Source organism: Phodopus roborovskii, unplaced genomic scaffold (genome assembly GCF_943737965.1).
Source record: "Phodopus roborovskii unplaced genomic scaffold, PHOROB, whole genome shotgun sequence".
NCBI classification, from domain to species: domain Eukaryota; kingdom Metazoa; phylum Chordata; class Mammalia; order Rodentia; family Cricetidae; genus Phodopus; species Phodopus roborovskii.
In genome coordinates, this window is record NW_026126480.1 from 53,915,281 (window position 1) to 53,931,058 (window position 15,778).

Sequence of the window (15,778 nt, forward strand, 5' to 3'; positions counted from 1 at the left end):
TTGACAAGGAAAAGAGAAAAAGGCCACAGTAATTTCCCTCTTCCCATATTATGAATCCATCCACAGAGAAAAGAAACCTAATGGTAGATCCCAGATTTCTTGCAGACACAGGCCCAGATTAGGTCAAGAGTTCTTTTAGTTCTATTCAATAACAGTTAGGGACTTAGGATGATCACACACAAACATGTGCCGGCTATGGCCCTTTATCATGACTCCAAAGAGCATAAGGAATTTTCAGGATATATATGGACTTAAAGTTAGTTTGGTGCCAAATCCAATGGGTAGCTCTGGATACAGATAGCAGAGAGACTCTACTTACCAAGCCTATTAAAGGACACAGAGGCACAGTGCCATGTGAAAATAACAATTTAATTTGCTAAGAATACAGCAACCCCTACCTGTCCTGTACTTAGTTCTCTTAGGCCTGAACAAGCAAAGTCCCTTTTTCCCTCTGCAGGTAGATGTTCAGCTAGAGGGACAAAATAACCTGAGATGAGGCCCTGATCAGAGGTGAGCAGGGGGCTGGGCTGAGTCCTTTCGGCCTTCACCAGCAATGGGCCGGCCTCGCTCCTCCCAGATAGTGAGGCCATCACAGGAACAGATCTGCTTGGGGTTCTGGAAAAGGCCAGCAGAGCGTGCAATGATGCCACAGGCCAACCTGTGGAAGAATAGTGGTCAGCATGGGCCTTCTCTAGGTCTCATAGGGTTCCATGTGCCCACTGGCACATCTATGCCTCCTGCTGGGGGTTGCACAACTCACCTCTTCCCAGAGTTCCCTGTGATCTTGGATAAGGGATGGCTTCCCCTGCCCAGGTCATCTTCTCTCTCATCAACAACCAGGCTGCGGCCAATCACGTCCCACACCTTTGAAGGGAAACAACAGCCTCAACTCCACTGCCCTTCAAAAGGGGGTTCCCACATTCTTCCCACCTTACCTTCAGCTGTTTATCCTCTATCCGGAAGGTGGCTCGGCCACCAGCATCAGCCAGGACGTTGCCTAGATCTCCCCGGTGCTGGAATGAGACCCCATGGAGAAAAGGAAGTTACACAGTCATGGCTGGTATCTTTTGCCTTCCCAGGATCTGATTCCTCATCCCAATTCCCCAAGCTGCTGCTGCTTTTTTTTTTTTTTTTTTCTTTTGAGGCAGGGTTTCTCTGTATTGCTTTGGAGCCTGTCCTGGAACTCACTCTGTAGAACAGGCTGGCCTCCAATTCACAGAGATAAACCTGCCTCTGCCTCCCCATGTGCTGGGATTAAAGGCGTGCGCCACCAAGGCCCGCTTTCCCCAAGCTTCTAATTTCCTTCTGCAGGTGTCAACTGGAAGGACTCAAAGATGACTATCACTGGACATTGCCTTCCCTGGGAGTAAAATCCTGGGCAGAGAACCACCATGCTGCAAAGACTCAACTTCTTTCCCGATAAGCCATTTGTCCAGCCTGTTTTCCATCCCCAATTAGCTAAGTTCCTGTTTCTTCCTATGCACTAATGTGCAGTTGCTCTGGAAGCCCTCGGTAAGCCTCCATTTCTCAAGGCTTAACTTGGCTATATTTGGCTTTTCTAACCATTACAGTGGCCAGTATAACTTTTCTGACTCAGCCTCAAGGAACAAGAGGGAAGAAATATGAGGGGACAAAGAGATAGCTTTGGTCACTTTTCTCTTGAAAGTAACAAAAAGGTTGCTGGGTGGTGGTGGCACACGCCTTTAATCCCAGGATTTGGGAAGCAGAGGCAGGTAGATCTCTGTGAGTTCGAGGCCAGCCTGGTCTACAAGAACTAGTTCCTGTCTCAAAAAAAAAAAAAAAAAAAAGTTAATTAAAAAAAAAAAAAAGGTAACAAAAATGTCATAGAGGTTAGGGAGATGGCTCAAGAATTGGGACCAGAGCTCAGATTCCCAGCAGCCATGTGAAACCTTAGCATGGTAGCACATGAGGGGGCTCACTAATCAGACAGTCTAATGAAAACAGCAAGCATCATTTTCAATGATGAGACCGTCTCAAACAAACAAAGTGAAGAGCAATAAAGAAAGATAATCTCTGGGCTCCACATCCATAGGACACACACACACTGTGGGTATGTACTCCCCAGTGCAGAATTCTGCCAGGCATAGAGAGAAGTATACATACCCCCCGACTTTTATGAGCCTCCAATAAAAATGGAACAGAATGAGGACAACATTGAGTTTTGAGGTGACAGGATCCAAGTAGTGAGCCACAGAAACTACGTCTATGCAAAAAAACACTTCCAGCCTGATTCATGAGCAGATACGGATGCCTAGGCTGGAGTGAGCTGCTCCGCTTTGTCTCACTGCTCAGCAATGAAGAATGTCAATGGCTTCTCAGGTCACAGTGGTATACACCTTTAATCCCAGCACTTAGCAGGCAGAAGCAGACAGAGCTCTGTGAGTCGGAGACCAGCCTGGTCTACATAGAGAGTTTCAAGGACAGCCAGGGCTACATAGAGAGACTATATATAAACAAAGAAACAAGCCCCTACCCCTCCAAAAAAAAAAAAAAAAAACCCAGAATTTTGGCTTTTACTTTATCCTGTCTAGAGGAACAGCTGGTACCTGACATTTTTGGTCACATTGCTTTATGCTAAAGACTTTAATGATAAGAGTTCAAGGTGGGCAAGATAACAAAGACCTTGCCAACTGTTTCTGGGACTGAAGAATAAGCCAGGCAGTATGACTAAAGGCATGACCTTGCAAGGGGGGCAGGGAAAACAGCCTTTTCAATCCCTCTTCTAATGACTAGTCAGAGAGGCTGTCAATGTCACGCAAGGATGCTGGGCCCAGCCTGTACTTTCGGATCCTGAGGAACCAAAAAAGGGTTTTCAGATAGTGCACGGCAAGGCTCCTTTATGTGTCAGAAGAATCCCATAGGAAGGTAAAAAAAGACTCGAGAAAGCATGAAGGGAAGGAACCTGACAGACTGTTAGCAGGTATGTGAGAGACAGCCAGGCTTGGACGGAATTTCTCATGCTGATTTTAATTCCATCTGGACAAGCCAGGTGCTGACACCTAGAAGAAGCTTGCTGTCTACCATGCTGTCTTCACTACTCCATTCTTGCTCATTTTTAGTCCATCTTCTGGAGACATGGCTCAAATGGCTTAAAATTCAAATAATTTAGAGTCTTATACATGCTAAGTATATGCTCTACAAATAGGCTACACCCGTAACTTTTTGGTTTTTATTTGTGTGTGTGTGTGTGTGTGTGTGTGTGTGTGTGTGTGTGTGTGTGTGTACACATGAACACATGGAAGTGAGACAACTTACTTATAGAAGACAGTTTTCTCCATCATGTGTTTCTGAGGTCAAACTTGGGTTGTCAGAGCCAGTAACAAATGTCTTTACCCTGTTTTGTTTTTGTTTCCTTTTAGAGACAGGGTCACATGTAACTTTGAGCAGGTTTAAACCTGCTGTGTAGCCAAGACTGGCTTTAAATTCCCAATCTTCCTGTCTCTACCTCCCACATGCTGGGATTACAGGCATGTGTCACTACACCTGGGATAATCCTCGTTGGTTTTGTTTCCTTGGTCCCTTCTGATCCCATCCCAAGTGGGGTCTGAGGGCAAGGACACAAGTCCCAAGGTAATCTTTGCCTTTTAGGAACATTTCTGCTCTGTTGTGACTTAAGAAAGTTTCCTCTGCTGGATCTGGCATCCCCAATCTCACCCTGTCCACATGTAGATCTCCTCATCATCATCCTTCAAATCCAAGGAGGCAGAGACCCTACAGATGTCCCTTCCTGTATTCATACTCTTTATGATTTACTCACTTTTGTGTGGACCATGTCAATTATCATTTCCTAGATTATCATTTCCTGAATTAGATTACAGCATGAATCTGACTTCATGCTGGATGCCCTCTCATCCTCTCACTCATGTCCTGAGGGAGCTACTCTAGGGAGAAGCTCATCTGGCAAAAGACTGATGTCTGGCCAATAGCCACTGCCTGCCTACAGCAACATTCCAAGCTGCCAATAGCCATCAGGGAAGCATATCTTTTCCATGATGAACTCCATGACTGAGGCTACAAGAGACTTTGAGCCAGAGGCACCCAGGTTTCTGCCCCAGAGAAATAAATGTTTGTCACTTTATGCCCCAATATTAGAGGCATTCAGTTCAAGGCAACATCACTTCCATACTGAGCAGAAGCACGGTACTATACAATAGACCGGACAAAAGAACAGGTCTATCCCACTTCAGAGCAGGGAGGAAGAACTTTGAACATTTGACTGTAAGAAAAGTGTGAGCCAAACAGTGGTGGCACTTGTCTTTAATCCAAGCACTTGGGAAGCAAAGACAGGTGCATCTCTGTGCGTTCGAGGCCAGCCTGGCCTACAGAATGAGTTCCATGATAGCCAGGACTGTTACACAGAGAAACCCTGTCTTGAAAACAAAAAACAAAAGGAAGGAAGGAAAGAAGGAAGAAAGAAAGGAAGAAAAGACAGACAGAAAGAGGCTGCGAAATGCTCTAGACAAGCATGTCTTATGCCCATGGATTTTGGTGGTGGTGGTGGTTTGTTTTTACTCTAGAATAGTTTCTTTAAAAAAAGTTTGTTTTTGAGACAAGTGTCTATCCCTGTTTGACCTGGAGCTCACTGTGTAGACCAGGCTAGATTCTAACTTAGAGTGCTCTGCCTTCCTTTGCCTGTCTAATACTAGGATTAAAGGTGTGCACCATGATGCCCAGCTCTAAAGATTTATTTTAATTTTACTCATACATATATATGTCTACATATGTGTGTATAGCACATTGTGTAAGGGTGCCTGTGAAAGCCAGAAAAGGGTGCTGGATTGCATCATGGATGCTGGGAACTGAACTTGATCTTCTGAAAGAACAGAAAGCACCCTTAACCACTGAGCCATCTTTCTAGCCCCACAATTATAGAATATTCTCATACACTTTACTGGTTGAGTACTCCTAATTAAAAAAATAATCTAAACTCTTATCACCATCTTAGAATTTTTAACAACCAAATGGGGAATCTGTAACAGGAATGCTCAGCTTGTCCCACAGTTCCATGGGATGGGGATGCCCAGCTTGTGCCATGGTTCCACTGATTTTATGCCAGGAAGTTGTGGAGTAGCATCAAGACACAAAGCAGGGCATAGTGACTCATGCCTGTCACCTCAACACTTAAGAGGAAGGAAAAACAAAACTTCAAGGTCATCCTTGATTACATCATGAGTTTGAGGCCAGCCTGGACTACTTGAGACCCTATCTCAAACAAAAAAATAAATATAATGACAGAAAATTAAAACAAACTCTGGAGCCCTGAGAGAATCTAAGAAGGAACTGGGGGTTTTCCAGGTCCTGGAACCAGAACTCACCTTAGGCCTTTATCTCCAAATACTGGGAGGGGGCACACTCCCCTGAGAAAGGAGATGCTGAGATGCGCAACAGGGCACTAAGGAACATAGACTCTCTGAGCAAGAAGGCAATGTTCTAGTGTTGCCTAATTTTGATTATAAACTCGATTGGATTAACAAACACCTAAATATGTAAAGCACACTTCTGGGTGTGAAAACCATTAATCCCTTGATGGATTCAAGATATCTTGGTATTACTGGGAGATGGTAAAGGGTGGGGCTTGGTTGGAGGAAACAGATCCCTGGGGACACGTCCTTCAGGGAGGTATCTTGCCGAGCCTCTACCTGTGACCTTTTCTCAGTTTTCTTAATACCATGATGTGAACTGTTCTCCACCCTGACCTTCCTGCTCAATCAAACAATGAAATAATTAGCAGTACAGAAGCAGTCAGTTAAGACAAAGAGCATTTAGGTGGAAGGAAACTGAAGACCAAAAAAGAATTCTATGGTGGGCCAGGCAGTGGTGGTGCTCGCCTTAATCCCAGCAGAGGCCCACAGATCTCTATGACTTTGAGGCCAGCCTGGTTTACCGTACAAGTTCCAGGACAGGCTCCAAAGCTATACAGAGAAATCCTGTCTCAGGAGAGAGAGAGAGAGAGAGAGAGAGAGAGAGAGAGAGAGAGAGAGAAAGAAGAAGAAGAGAAAGAGAGAATTTTATGGTGGGAAATGAAACCCCAGTGTTACTGGGAATGCAGCTAAATGGCAAAGCACTTGAATAGCATGTGTGTGGTCTTAGGTTCCATGCCTAACACTACAAAAGGAAAGGGCTTTCTACAAGAGGGAAGAGGGGATGGGGGGGCAGGGAAGGAAAAGAAGCCCCAAGGGTTCTTGCCAAGACTATCTTTCTACATAACCATAGAATTTCCCCACTAGACTGAATTTCCTTAGGGCGGGCACTGGGCTGTACTATATTATATCCCTAGGACAATGATCACAAGATGAGAGGGAAAGACTGACACACAGAGCAGTTACCATCCAAGACCCAAGAACTGCCTGCCTACCTGAGTCTCTGGATTCTGTCTATGCCCAAACCCAGCCCAAACCTACACTTACCCGATCAGCATCCCGAGGGCCCCCATGAGATGTTCCATCAGGGTTAAAATGGTCCCCACAGCTAAGGATGAAAATTAGCAAATAGGTATCCAAACAATAACGTCTAGGACTTCTCTGACTACCTTTATTCAGTCACTCAGTCATTCATTCAACAAACAGACCTACTCCATGCCAGGATTTGGGCAAAGAACATAGAAACTGGCACATGGATTATGCCTTTCTTGAGATTCTGCTTCAGGAGACACAGAGGAGTAAACAATCACATTACAGAAGACACAGATCAATCATATTACAGAAGACACCATCAGACACAGCGCCTCTTCCTTCCCTGTATCCAGGAGTCACCCTCTATCTCAAACCTTGATTCGAATCCTCTGAGGCCTTTCCTACACCATGTAACCTCTTTAAGCCTCAGTTTCCTCATCTGTGTGTATGTGCCCCCACCAGAGTATTTTGGGGGACAGAAAGTGAAAGTGTGTAGCTACAGGACTTACCTATTGCAATCCCTTGTGAGATCCCCATACTGATGGATGTGGAATCCATGCAATCCAGGCTCCAGGCCATCAATTGTTCCCTCGATCAGGCAGAGTTCAGAGGTCAGCTGTAGGAAGCGGACCACCCCCTGTATGGTATTAGATCCCTCCAGAATGGCTACAGCTGCTCCCAGATTCTCTGCAAGGCATTAAATATCTACTGTCTTTCCACCTCTCCCAGGCCCTGATAGACCAGCCTGACTCCATTTCAGATTAAAAGCCATCTGGTTACAAGGTCAAAATAAGTTCATTTCTGTTAGGGTTTGACTATTTCTTGCCCTGTTTTCTGGAATTTTGACATGTTTTACACCCTCTTCCCTCGTCTCCACCCTGATAAGATAAAATGTTCTGCCAAATAATTTTTATATGTTCTGCTAAGTTACCAAAAGCCTTGTAACCCTCTGCTTTAGGGAGACAGCCCTATCTAACAGAAAATAAAGCTTTCTTAATTTGACTAAAAGAACTTGGGTAATGCTCTTTATTCTCCTTCCACAGACTGACACTCTGTTTTCAGCAGCTCAGGAAGGGCAGGAAAGGAACTAACACGACATGCATAACTCCCAAAGCCAATCCAGCCCAATCCTCAGACTCCTGGAGTTAGATTTACACCAGCTCTTGCTCCAGCCCTCCAACCCCAGAGGCCAAGGCCAATACTATAAGCAGTCACTCACGTAACTGGCCGCTGCCCATGCCCTTGAGTACAGCCTGCCTTCCTGTGGTTTCTAGGAGCGCTTGGACCTCCTGGCTGGGAAGCGTGGTCTGCACCAACACCATTTGATTCTCCAATTGCACTTCCACATTCTGGATACCTGACAGAGACAGAGGGAGAGGTCAGCAGAGGGCTGGCATCACAGTACTTCCCCATCCCCATTTCTACAAAGTTTCATAAGGTCAGAGGGAAACCTGGAAGCTCCCATCTATTATTAAGAGCTTGGGTGTGGTATTTTTGTGAGCCCCCCTCCCCCCGTGTGTGAGTGTGTGTGTGTGTGTGTGTATGTGTGTGTGTGTGTGTGTGTGTGTGTGTGTGTGTGTGTAATGTGAGGAGTGGAACTCAAGGTCTCTCACAACTAGGCAAATGCTCTATCACTGAGCTACACTCCAGCCCTTTCTGTGAGTTCTTATTACATGTAAGTATCTTACTTTTTGGTTTATTGAGGCAGGGTCTTACTCTGTAGCGCAGGTTAATCTGGAATTCAATATTTAGCCCAGCTTGGCTTTAAACTTGAGGTGATTCCTCCGCCTCAACTTTCTAAATTTTAGGATTACAAGCATGTCCCACCACACCTAGCTTACACCTTTTGAAACATAGAAAATTCTTTATAAAACTTTTCTTCATTAAAAGCGGGCTAACCTGGAACCCATACACAGGCGGAAGAGAATTGACTCCACAAGGTTGTCCTCTGCCCTCAATATACATGCTGTGGTGTGGGTGTCCCACACTAAGTAAGCAAAGCAATAAATTTTTAAATTGGACTAACTATATTAGCATTATTAATGACAGTTGAAAGGGGAACACCACCCAAATGTCCATCAACTGCACGACAAGATATCAAAGAAGTACAAACACATGCTGCAGCACAGATGAGGGTATCATTCTGCTACATGCCAACCAGCCACAAATGGCCACTAATAGTATATGACACAGACAGGAAAGAGATGATAGAGGACAGGGTTGGAGAAAAGGAAGGGGAGAGAGGATACAGGATTTCTTTAGAAAGTAACAATTATATAACCAATGGAGGAGATGGCTGCATAGCTCACTGAGTGAACTGAACTGTATATTTCAAATGGGCCAATTTTGTAGCATGTGAATTTTAGCTCAACAAAACTGTTACACACATTAAGAAAGGAAGGACCAGCCAGACAGTGGTGGCACAAGCCTTTAATCCCAGCACTTGGGAGGCAGAGGCAAAGGCAGAGGCAGATGGATCTCTATGAGTTCAAGGTCAGCCTGGCCTACAGATTGAATGCTAGGAGAGGCTCCAAAGTTACACAGATAAACCCTGTCTTGAAAGCCCCGCCCAAAAGGGGGTGAGGAAGCACTGCTCCACCCTGATCCTCTGTAAGAGCAGCCAGGACTTTTGCCCGGAGCCATCCCTCCAGCCCATTAAGCCCTTTTTGATGTGTTTTACCTACATTGTTTCATTTCATATTCACAGTAACCCTAGGAAATTTACCTCTGTTTTACAGATAAGGATATTAAGGCACAGAACACTGAAACAATTTGTTGAAAGTAGGTAAGTTACAGAACTGTAACTTAGTCCAGGCAGCCTAGCTACAGAGCAAAAACAATTACCCCAAACCTTCTATTCACCTAAGAAGAGCCCCTAGCCCAGGCTTCCTAGGCCCCCCACACCCCCAATACACACACACACACACACACACACACACACACACAAACACACATTCCACTGTAAATCCCACTTCTGCTGAGCAATCCACCTGTACCAATTACAACCCTTTTTGTGTTTTGGAATGATAAAGAAAGTCTAAAGGAGGTGGAGTCATTCCACTAAAGCAGCACTTTCGGCTGCCAAGATGTAGTAGGGCCTATACTTCCTATAAAGCATTCTTGCTGGGAAAACAGACAAGCAGGACTTCAGCTGGACACAGAGCAATTCAAGGCTCCAGTGGGTTTTTAAGCACCAAAAAGAGACTTCTGATAACCATGTTTTCTGGTCTGAGAAAGTGAAATCAGCTTGGCTTTCTCAAAGCTGGACAGGAGAGTTTCAGTGAACAAAATATACTGAGCAAGAGAGTTGCCCAAGCCCTTGGGAAAGACTTACTCTACTCCCAGGAGCTCCAACTTCACATCTGCCCTACAGTAACTGTGGCCTCTCTTTTATTCTCACCTGGCAAACAGAACCACTGTTCTGCTGGAAATGCCACCTTTTGGTTCAGACTTAAGGTCAGGAATTGAAGAGGCACAGTTACAAAAGCACTCTGCTCTGTCCCTCCCACATCAGAAGCAGTTCCTGGGCCTGAGAATCTACCCTAGCCCAGGCCAGGCTATCGGGAAACCGTATCTGCAGTGTGTGCAAAACACATTCAGGCCTCAGCCCTTGTCTTAGATGTCTCACTTCACCTTAGCCTGCTCAAGAACCTATCTATGGGCTACCTGTTTTCTTTGTTGACCCTTTAGGGTCCTAATCCTGTGACCCTTTAATACAGTTCCTCATGTGGTGACCCCCGACCATAAAATTATTTTTGTTGCTATTTCATAACAGTAATTTTGCTAGTTATGAATTCTAATGTAAATAACCGATATGCAGGATATCTGATATTCAACCCCTGTGCAAGGGTCATTCAATCCCCAATGGGTCAAAATCCACAGGTTGAGAACCACTACTTTAGTATCTTTCCACATAAAAGCCAATACAATTCTATTTATTTATTTTATGTATATGAGTGCTCTATTGACTTTATGACAGAAGAGGGCATCAGATCCCACTATAAGATGGTTGCGAACCACCATGAGGTTACTGGGAATTGAACTCAGGATCTCTGGAGGAGCAGCCAGTGAATGCTCTTAACCTCTTAGCCATCTCTCCAGCCCCCATGATTTTGTGTGTGTGTGTGTGTGTGTGTGTGTGTGTGTGTAGTATGCACATGTATGTATGCATGTTTCTGAGTATGGGGGCCATGTGTTGCTACCTTTTTTTTTTTTTTTTGGTTTTTTGAGAGAGGGTTTCTCTGTGTAGTTATGGAGCCTGTCCTGGAACTTTGTAGACCACGCTGGCCTCAAACTCACAGAGATCCACCTGTCTCTACCCCCTGAGTGCTGGGATTAAACTTTTAGGTTAAGGCAGGTTCTGTCACTTTAATTCAGAGCTCACCAATTTGGCTAATTTAGCTAGCCAGCTTGCCCTGGGATCCCATCTCTATCTTCTGAGTGTTGTCACTACAGGTGGGCTGCTATGCCTGTCTGGCATTTATACAGGTGCTGGGAATTTCACACTAATGGTGCTATCACTCTAGCCATCTTTCCAGCCCCAGCATACACGTGTCCATATATACATATATATATGCCTTTAAAAAAAATCTGTCCCAGACCAGCCAAGTAGTTCAGCAGATAAACTATTTTTAGCACAAGAGTGACAGCTGGAAGCAAAGAAACAATTCCACAAAGTTGACCTCTGACCTCCACATGCACAACTCATCTCCTACAGACACATTATACACAAATTCACTAGTTATAAACTAAAAAAATCAGTTTTAGGCTGAGTGAGGTGTCACACACCTTTCATCTCAGGACTAGGTAGGCAGAGGCAAGCAGATTTCTGTGAGTTGAAGGCCAACTTGGTCAGGAAAACCAGGTCTATGTATAGACACCTTGTCTCAAAAAAAGAAAGGAAGGAAGGAAGAAAAAAGAAGAAAGGGAGGAAGGAGAGAAAGAAAGAAAGAGGAAAGGAAAAAAATTAGTTCCCAACGTCTCCTCCTAGCTCATCACCTCTGCCTGGAAGCCTTTCCTCTTTACAATCCCCTGAGATTAACTGGGCTCTGACTACATGCTCAAGACTTGCATCAGCTAATTCATTCTTCATGACAATCCTGAGTTATGAATATCATTCAAGCACTGCAGAAACAGAGACACAGAAAGTAAGCATAAAGTCATTGTGTTAGTATGTGGCAAAGAGGGCATTTGAATGCAGGCAGATCTAACTCCAGAGTGCATCTGTCTCGTTACTGTACACACTGCTCCCTACCCCAAGCCCCAGTATCCTGACTTCAGACCCCTCTGATCGCCTTCCTTCCCATTCTCACAATGGCTTCCCAATGCAGTGCTCTGTGAATGCTCTTTTGGCAAAGCTAGTATGGTCTTTACCTGAGCACATGGGTAAAAGCTTTTCCTAAGAAGCCCCCAGTGTCTAATCTATACTTGTTGAAAGTTTAGATGAACATTAAACAGAAGATGACTCTGCCTTTCATCTTTCTAGTTGCACCAGGTGACCTGCAAACCTCCTGGCTTAAGCTTCTAAATTGGGCCAAGACTGCTGTTTGCTTTATCAAGACTGCTGTTTCCCAAACATGACCTCAGGTGACCCCAGAAAGCCCTGAGAGGAGGAGGAAGTAAACACTCAGGTTAGCGCCAGAGGCTCAGCTGGGAACAGTCAGTAGAGAGTCCTGGCAAGGCAAGCTTGAGGCCTGCACACGAGGCTCTGCTTCTGGGTCTGTGTGGCTCTCAATTTCGTTTTCTAGGTATCTTTCTGGATCTGTACAAGGGGAATCCGGTTAAACACAAATCTCTGGGCTGAGCCCAGAAAGGTTTATTCTGCTCCTACCTGCCACCCCTTTCAGGGTCTTGTGCACCGCATCCACACAGCTCTGACAGGTCATCTGTACTGCAAACTCCAGCTGTAAGGGCAGCAGGGCCAGGATAAAATGTCAAGCACTATCCTGATGCACCACCTTCCCTATGATGACTCTGAGCACACATCGCGTATGACTTTTGTCCAAATTCTTCTTCATTATTTCATGGGCATTCCAGTATGGTGGTCTCACCCTCCAACACCCACAATGCAAGAAGCATACCTATCCTAACCCCGGGTTTCATCCCTGCCCAGGAGCTTGCTCTTTCCTGGCTTCTCGAGATAACGATCACCCCAGGGCCCGAAACTATGTGAGACTCCACGCGAAGCTTTCACTCACCGCACACATGGTCCCGCCGTCCTGGGAATCCGAAGCCATCCTGGATGTAGTCAACCGCCTGGGCCGCAAAACAGTTAGGGTCCAGAGAGCAAGCAACACTGCTCAACCTTGTGGGGTGGGCGGAGCCTCGGGAACCACCCTTTGCTCCACCTCCTTGGTGCGTGCGCATGCTATGCCCAGGCCTGCTGTCCACCTAGTAGGGGCCAAGGGCTGCGCAGGCGTATTGATGCCTATCGGCCCTGGTTTCCTTAGTAACCATTTGGCGTCCTCTACCGGCTCAGCGGGAGCTTCCTGCGAAAGGATGGACCCACATAATCAAGAGCCTGACCTTAAGCCTTTTTACCACCGGTTGCTGAGTCCACTGACGCTCTTCCCCCGGAAGGCGACGCCTCCAGAGCCTCCGAAGCGCCCCTCTCAGGAGGTCCGGACTTTGCAATCCATCCCGCTCGCGAAGCTAAAAGTGGGGCCGCTGTGCCGCCAAGTGTCCAAGCGGCTAGCAAGCAGTGGGCGGGCGGCGCGGGTGACTCCCAAAGATCGACTCTGTCTCATCCAGGTTATCCTAGAGGAGCTGAAGTGCAGCTGGCAGGAACCTCCTACAGAACCTATTTTGAACTACGAGAACAATCAGAAGCTGCGGAAGCGGCTGGAGTCCTATGTGCTAATCTGTAGTGAGCAGCTCTTCATACGCTACCTGCACCTTCTGGTGACCCTGCCGGCCACTAGAAAGGTCTTCACCGAATCAGCCACCCTCAGCCGGTTGGCAGCCAACCTTGCCAGGGATTGCACAGTTTTCCTCACCAGTCCCGATGTTTATCGCTTCCTGTTAGCTGATTTTCAGACCTTGCTGAATTTAGAGCAGACCCGGGGAGGCTTATCCAAGCTGCGACCCCCAGCCTGCCCCCCTGGGACTTTCGAACTCTGTCCAATTCCCTGGCCTCACAGCACCGGCTTGGACCAAGTGCCATGCTCTAGCCTCAACCTGAACTACCTTGTCCAACTCAGCCGCCCGTATGATTTCCCCAGTGAACCTGAACCTGATCCAGTAAAGGAGTTGAAATCCATCCCCCAGCTGAAGGGTAGAAAACAGCTCCTCTGGGTGCCCTCCACGAAAAAGGAAAAAGAAGTTGAAGTTAGGCCCTTAGCGATGGTACCTAGCCATTCTCCTCGTAGCAGTGAGATTTCCCCCTTCCCCACTTTACCGATCTACCCCAGGCTCCTCAGGGGCCAGTCCATGCCCTGCCTTCGTGAGGGGTGGAGTCTGGCAGATGAGTTGGGCCTCCCTCCTCCTTCCCCTCATCCCCTCACCCCACTGATCATGGCTCCAGAGAAAAAACCACTGCTTTTTGGGAACTTGGTGGCTCAGGATCTGAAGCAGATGACAAAGAGCATGGCAATGGAATGGGCTCACTACTCACCACTGGAATCGGGCCTGCCCCCCCTTCTCGGGGTGCTTACTAGGCGCTTAACTGCCCAGCACCACCTAGAGAACCTGCACCAAATGCTGAAGAACCTGCAGGAAGAAGAAGCCTCTGGACAGTGGGATCTTCACCCCCCAAGTATCACTCCACTTCACCCACAGCCAGTGACTATTACTTTGAAGTTACAAAATCAGATTGTGGTACAAGTAGCTACTGTGCAACTCTCGGACAGATGTTTTTCTGACACCTTCCATGTTGAGGGGGCTGGAGTTCTATACAACCATCTGACTGGGGAGCTGGATTGCAAAGCCATCGAAGAAATGGATGCTGATCGTCTTGTTGGCAATAGCACCAAAGAGGTATATAAGGAATTGATGAGCCGAGTCTCTACTAGTCACTTATCTTTTGATGAAGGACCCCAGATTGAACCCTCAGCAGATGAAGATTGGTCCACTTACCTATCCTCAGCTTTTATATACCAAGATAAGCATATCCCAGTCATCAACCATGATCTGGTTGGATCTTACTCCAGAAAAACAAGCATGAGTGTGCAGCAGTTATGCCCTGAGAAGATACCTTCTCTCACATTACTCCAAAAGCGCAAAAGCTGGGACAAGCGGCCAAACAGGGGTGCATGGGTGAACTGGTGGAAAACCTCTGTGTCTGCCGAAGACTACTTAAAGTACCTCACCACTCAGGAGACCGATTTCCTCCATGTCATCTTCCAAATGTATGAAGAAGAGGTTCCTGTGGAGCTACCCGCCCCTGTGAAAGAGTCCCTGGAAATTCAGCACCCTCCTCCTCTGCTGGAAGATGAAGAGCGAGACTTTGTTCCAGGAGAGTGGAATTGGAGCTCAGTGATAGAGGACAGTTCAGGACCTGGGAAAGCCAACATCCTAAGCCTGCAGCAGCGGCTAGAACGACTGTGGGTCATGTTGGAAGTCCCTGACCAGAGCCGGCTGGACATGGTTGTTAAGTACAGCTCCAATGCACGCCTCCAGCAGCTACCAGCATTGATCAGGGCCTGGGAGCGAGTCTTGAAGCCCATTCAGAAACGGGAGCTGTTGCTCGGGAGACTGGAGTGGTTTGAACGTCAAGCCTCCGACCCTAATCGCTTCTTCCAAAAGCCTGATTTGGTGCTGAGTCGACTTCTGGAGGAGAATCGGTTCCGTAGCTATATCCAAAAGAAGCTCACTGCAATGGAGTCTTCTTTGACTTCCTTGCTGGAAAAGATAGAGTCAGTTTTTGGGGAGCCAGTGACCTTCAAGGGGCGGCGCTATCTAGAGAAGATGAAGCAGGACAAAGTGGAGATGCTCTATTGGCTCCAGCAGCAGCGGCGGGTTCGAAATCTGATACGGGCCCAAAAAGCCTCCCACCAATCATCCATGTTCACAAGGGGCAGCAGTCAGGCTTTAATAGCCCCTGGGAATACTCCTACCACCCACTTGGCCAAGTGTCCCCAAACCCCTTCCTCATTTCCAAACACCCAGACACTCACATAGACCTCTTAATGGCTTTAGCACAACTATGGATATTTCTACAAGGGACTGAAAGTCTTTGTCTTAGCAGTCTAGATAAAAGAATTCCTCAAACCTGGTATTCCATGTATGTCAACAGTGCTATACAATACAAACAAAATCCCTTATCAAATGATCCCTTGGAGTTCATTATAACAGATCGGAGCAAGCCGTGATCTTTAAAACTATTCAGTTTAGTGTCACTATTTTACTATACTAATTGGCTGATTACA

At 46.5% G+C, this 15,778-nt stretch overlaps 2 protein-coding genes across 2 annotated transcripts; one reads left to right on the forward strand and one right to left on the reverse strand.

Moving 5' to 3' along the window:
* Positions 1 to 348: 348 nt before the first annotated feature.
* On the reverse strand, positions 349 to 12,734 carry Ccs (copper chaperone for superoxide dismutase). Its single transcript, XM_051193598.1, has 8 exons — positions 12,611 to 12,734; positions 12,244 to 12,316; positions 7,633 to 7,770; positions 6,923 to 7,100; positions 6,429 to 6,489; positions 936 to 1,013; positions 761 to 864; positions 349 to 658 (listed from the first exon to the last, which is right to left on the reverse strand). The coding sequence occupies exons 1-8, from the start codon at positions 12,647 to 12,649 to the stop codon at positions 505 to 507; spliced, it is 825 nt and encodes a 274-aa protein (XP_051049555.1). The 5' UTR covers positions 12,650 to 12,734; the 3' UTR covers positions 349 to 504.
* Positions 12,735 to 12,813: 79 nt separating this feature from the next.
* Positions 12,814 to 15,530, forward strand: Ccdc87 (coiled-coil domain containing 87). Its single transcript, XM_051192147.1, has one exon. It carries the CDS (start codon positions 12,837 to 12,839, stop codon positions 15,528 to 15,530), a length of 2,694 nt encoding a protein of 897 aa, XP_051048104.1. The 5' UTR covers positions 12,814 to 12,836.
* The last annotated feature ends 248 nt before the right edge of the window (positions 15,531 to 15,778 follow it).

Excerpts from the sequence above, each read along its gene's own strand:
- Ccs (XM_051193598.1), bottom strand. The coding sequence starts at position 12,649 with ATGGCTTCGGATTCCCAGGACGGCGGGACCATGTGTGCG. Across the intron at positions 7,771-12,243 it reads GACCCTGAAAGGGGTGGCAG|GTATCCAGAATGTGGAAGTG; the intron begins GTAGGAGCAGAA and ends TGTCTCTGTCAG. Across the intron at positions 6,490-6,922 it reads CTCACAAGGGATTGCAATAG|CTGTGGGGACCATTTTAACC; the intron begins GTAAGTCCTGTA and ends TTTCATCCTTAG.
- Ccdc87 (XM_051192147.1), top strand. The coding sequence starts at position 12,837 with ATGCCTATCGGCCCTGGTTTCCTTAGTAACCATTTGGCGTCCTCTACC.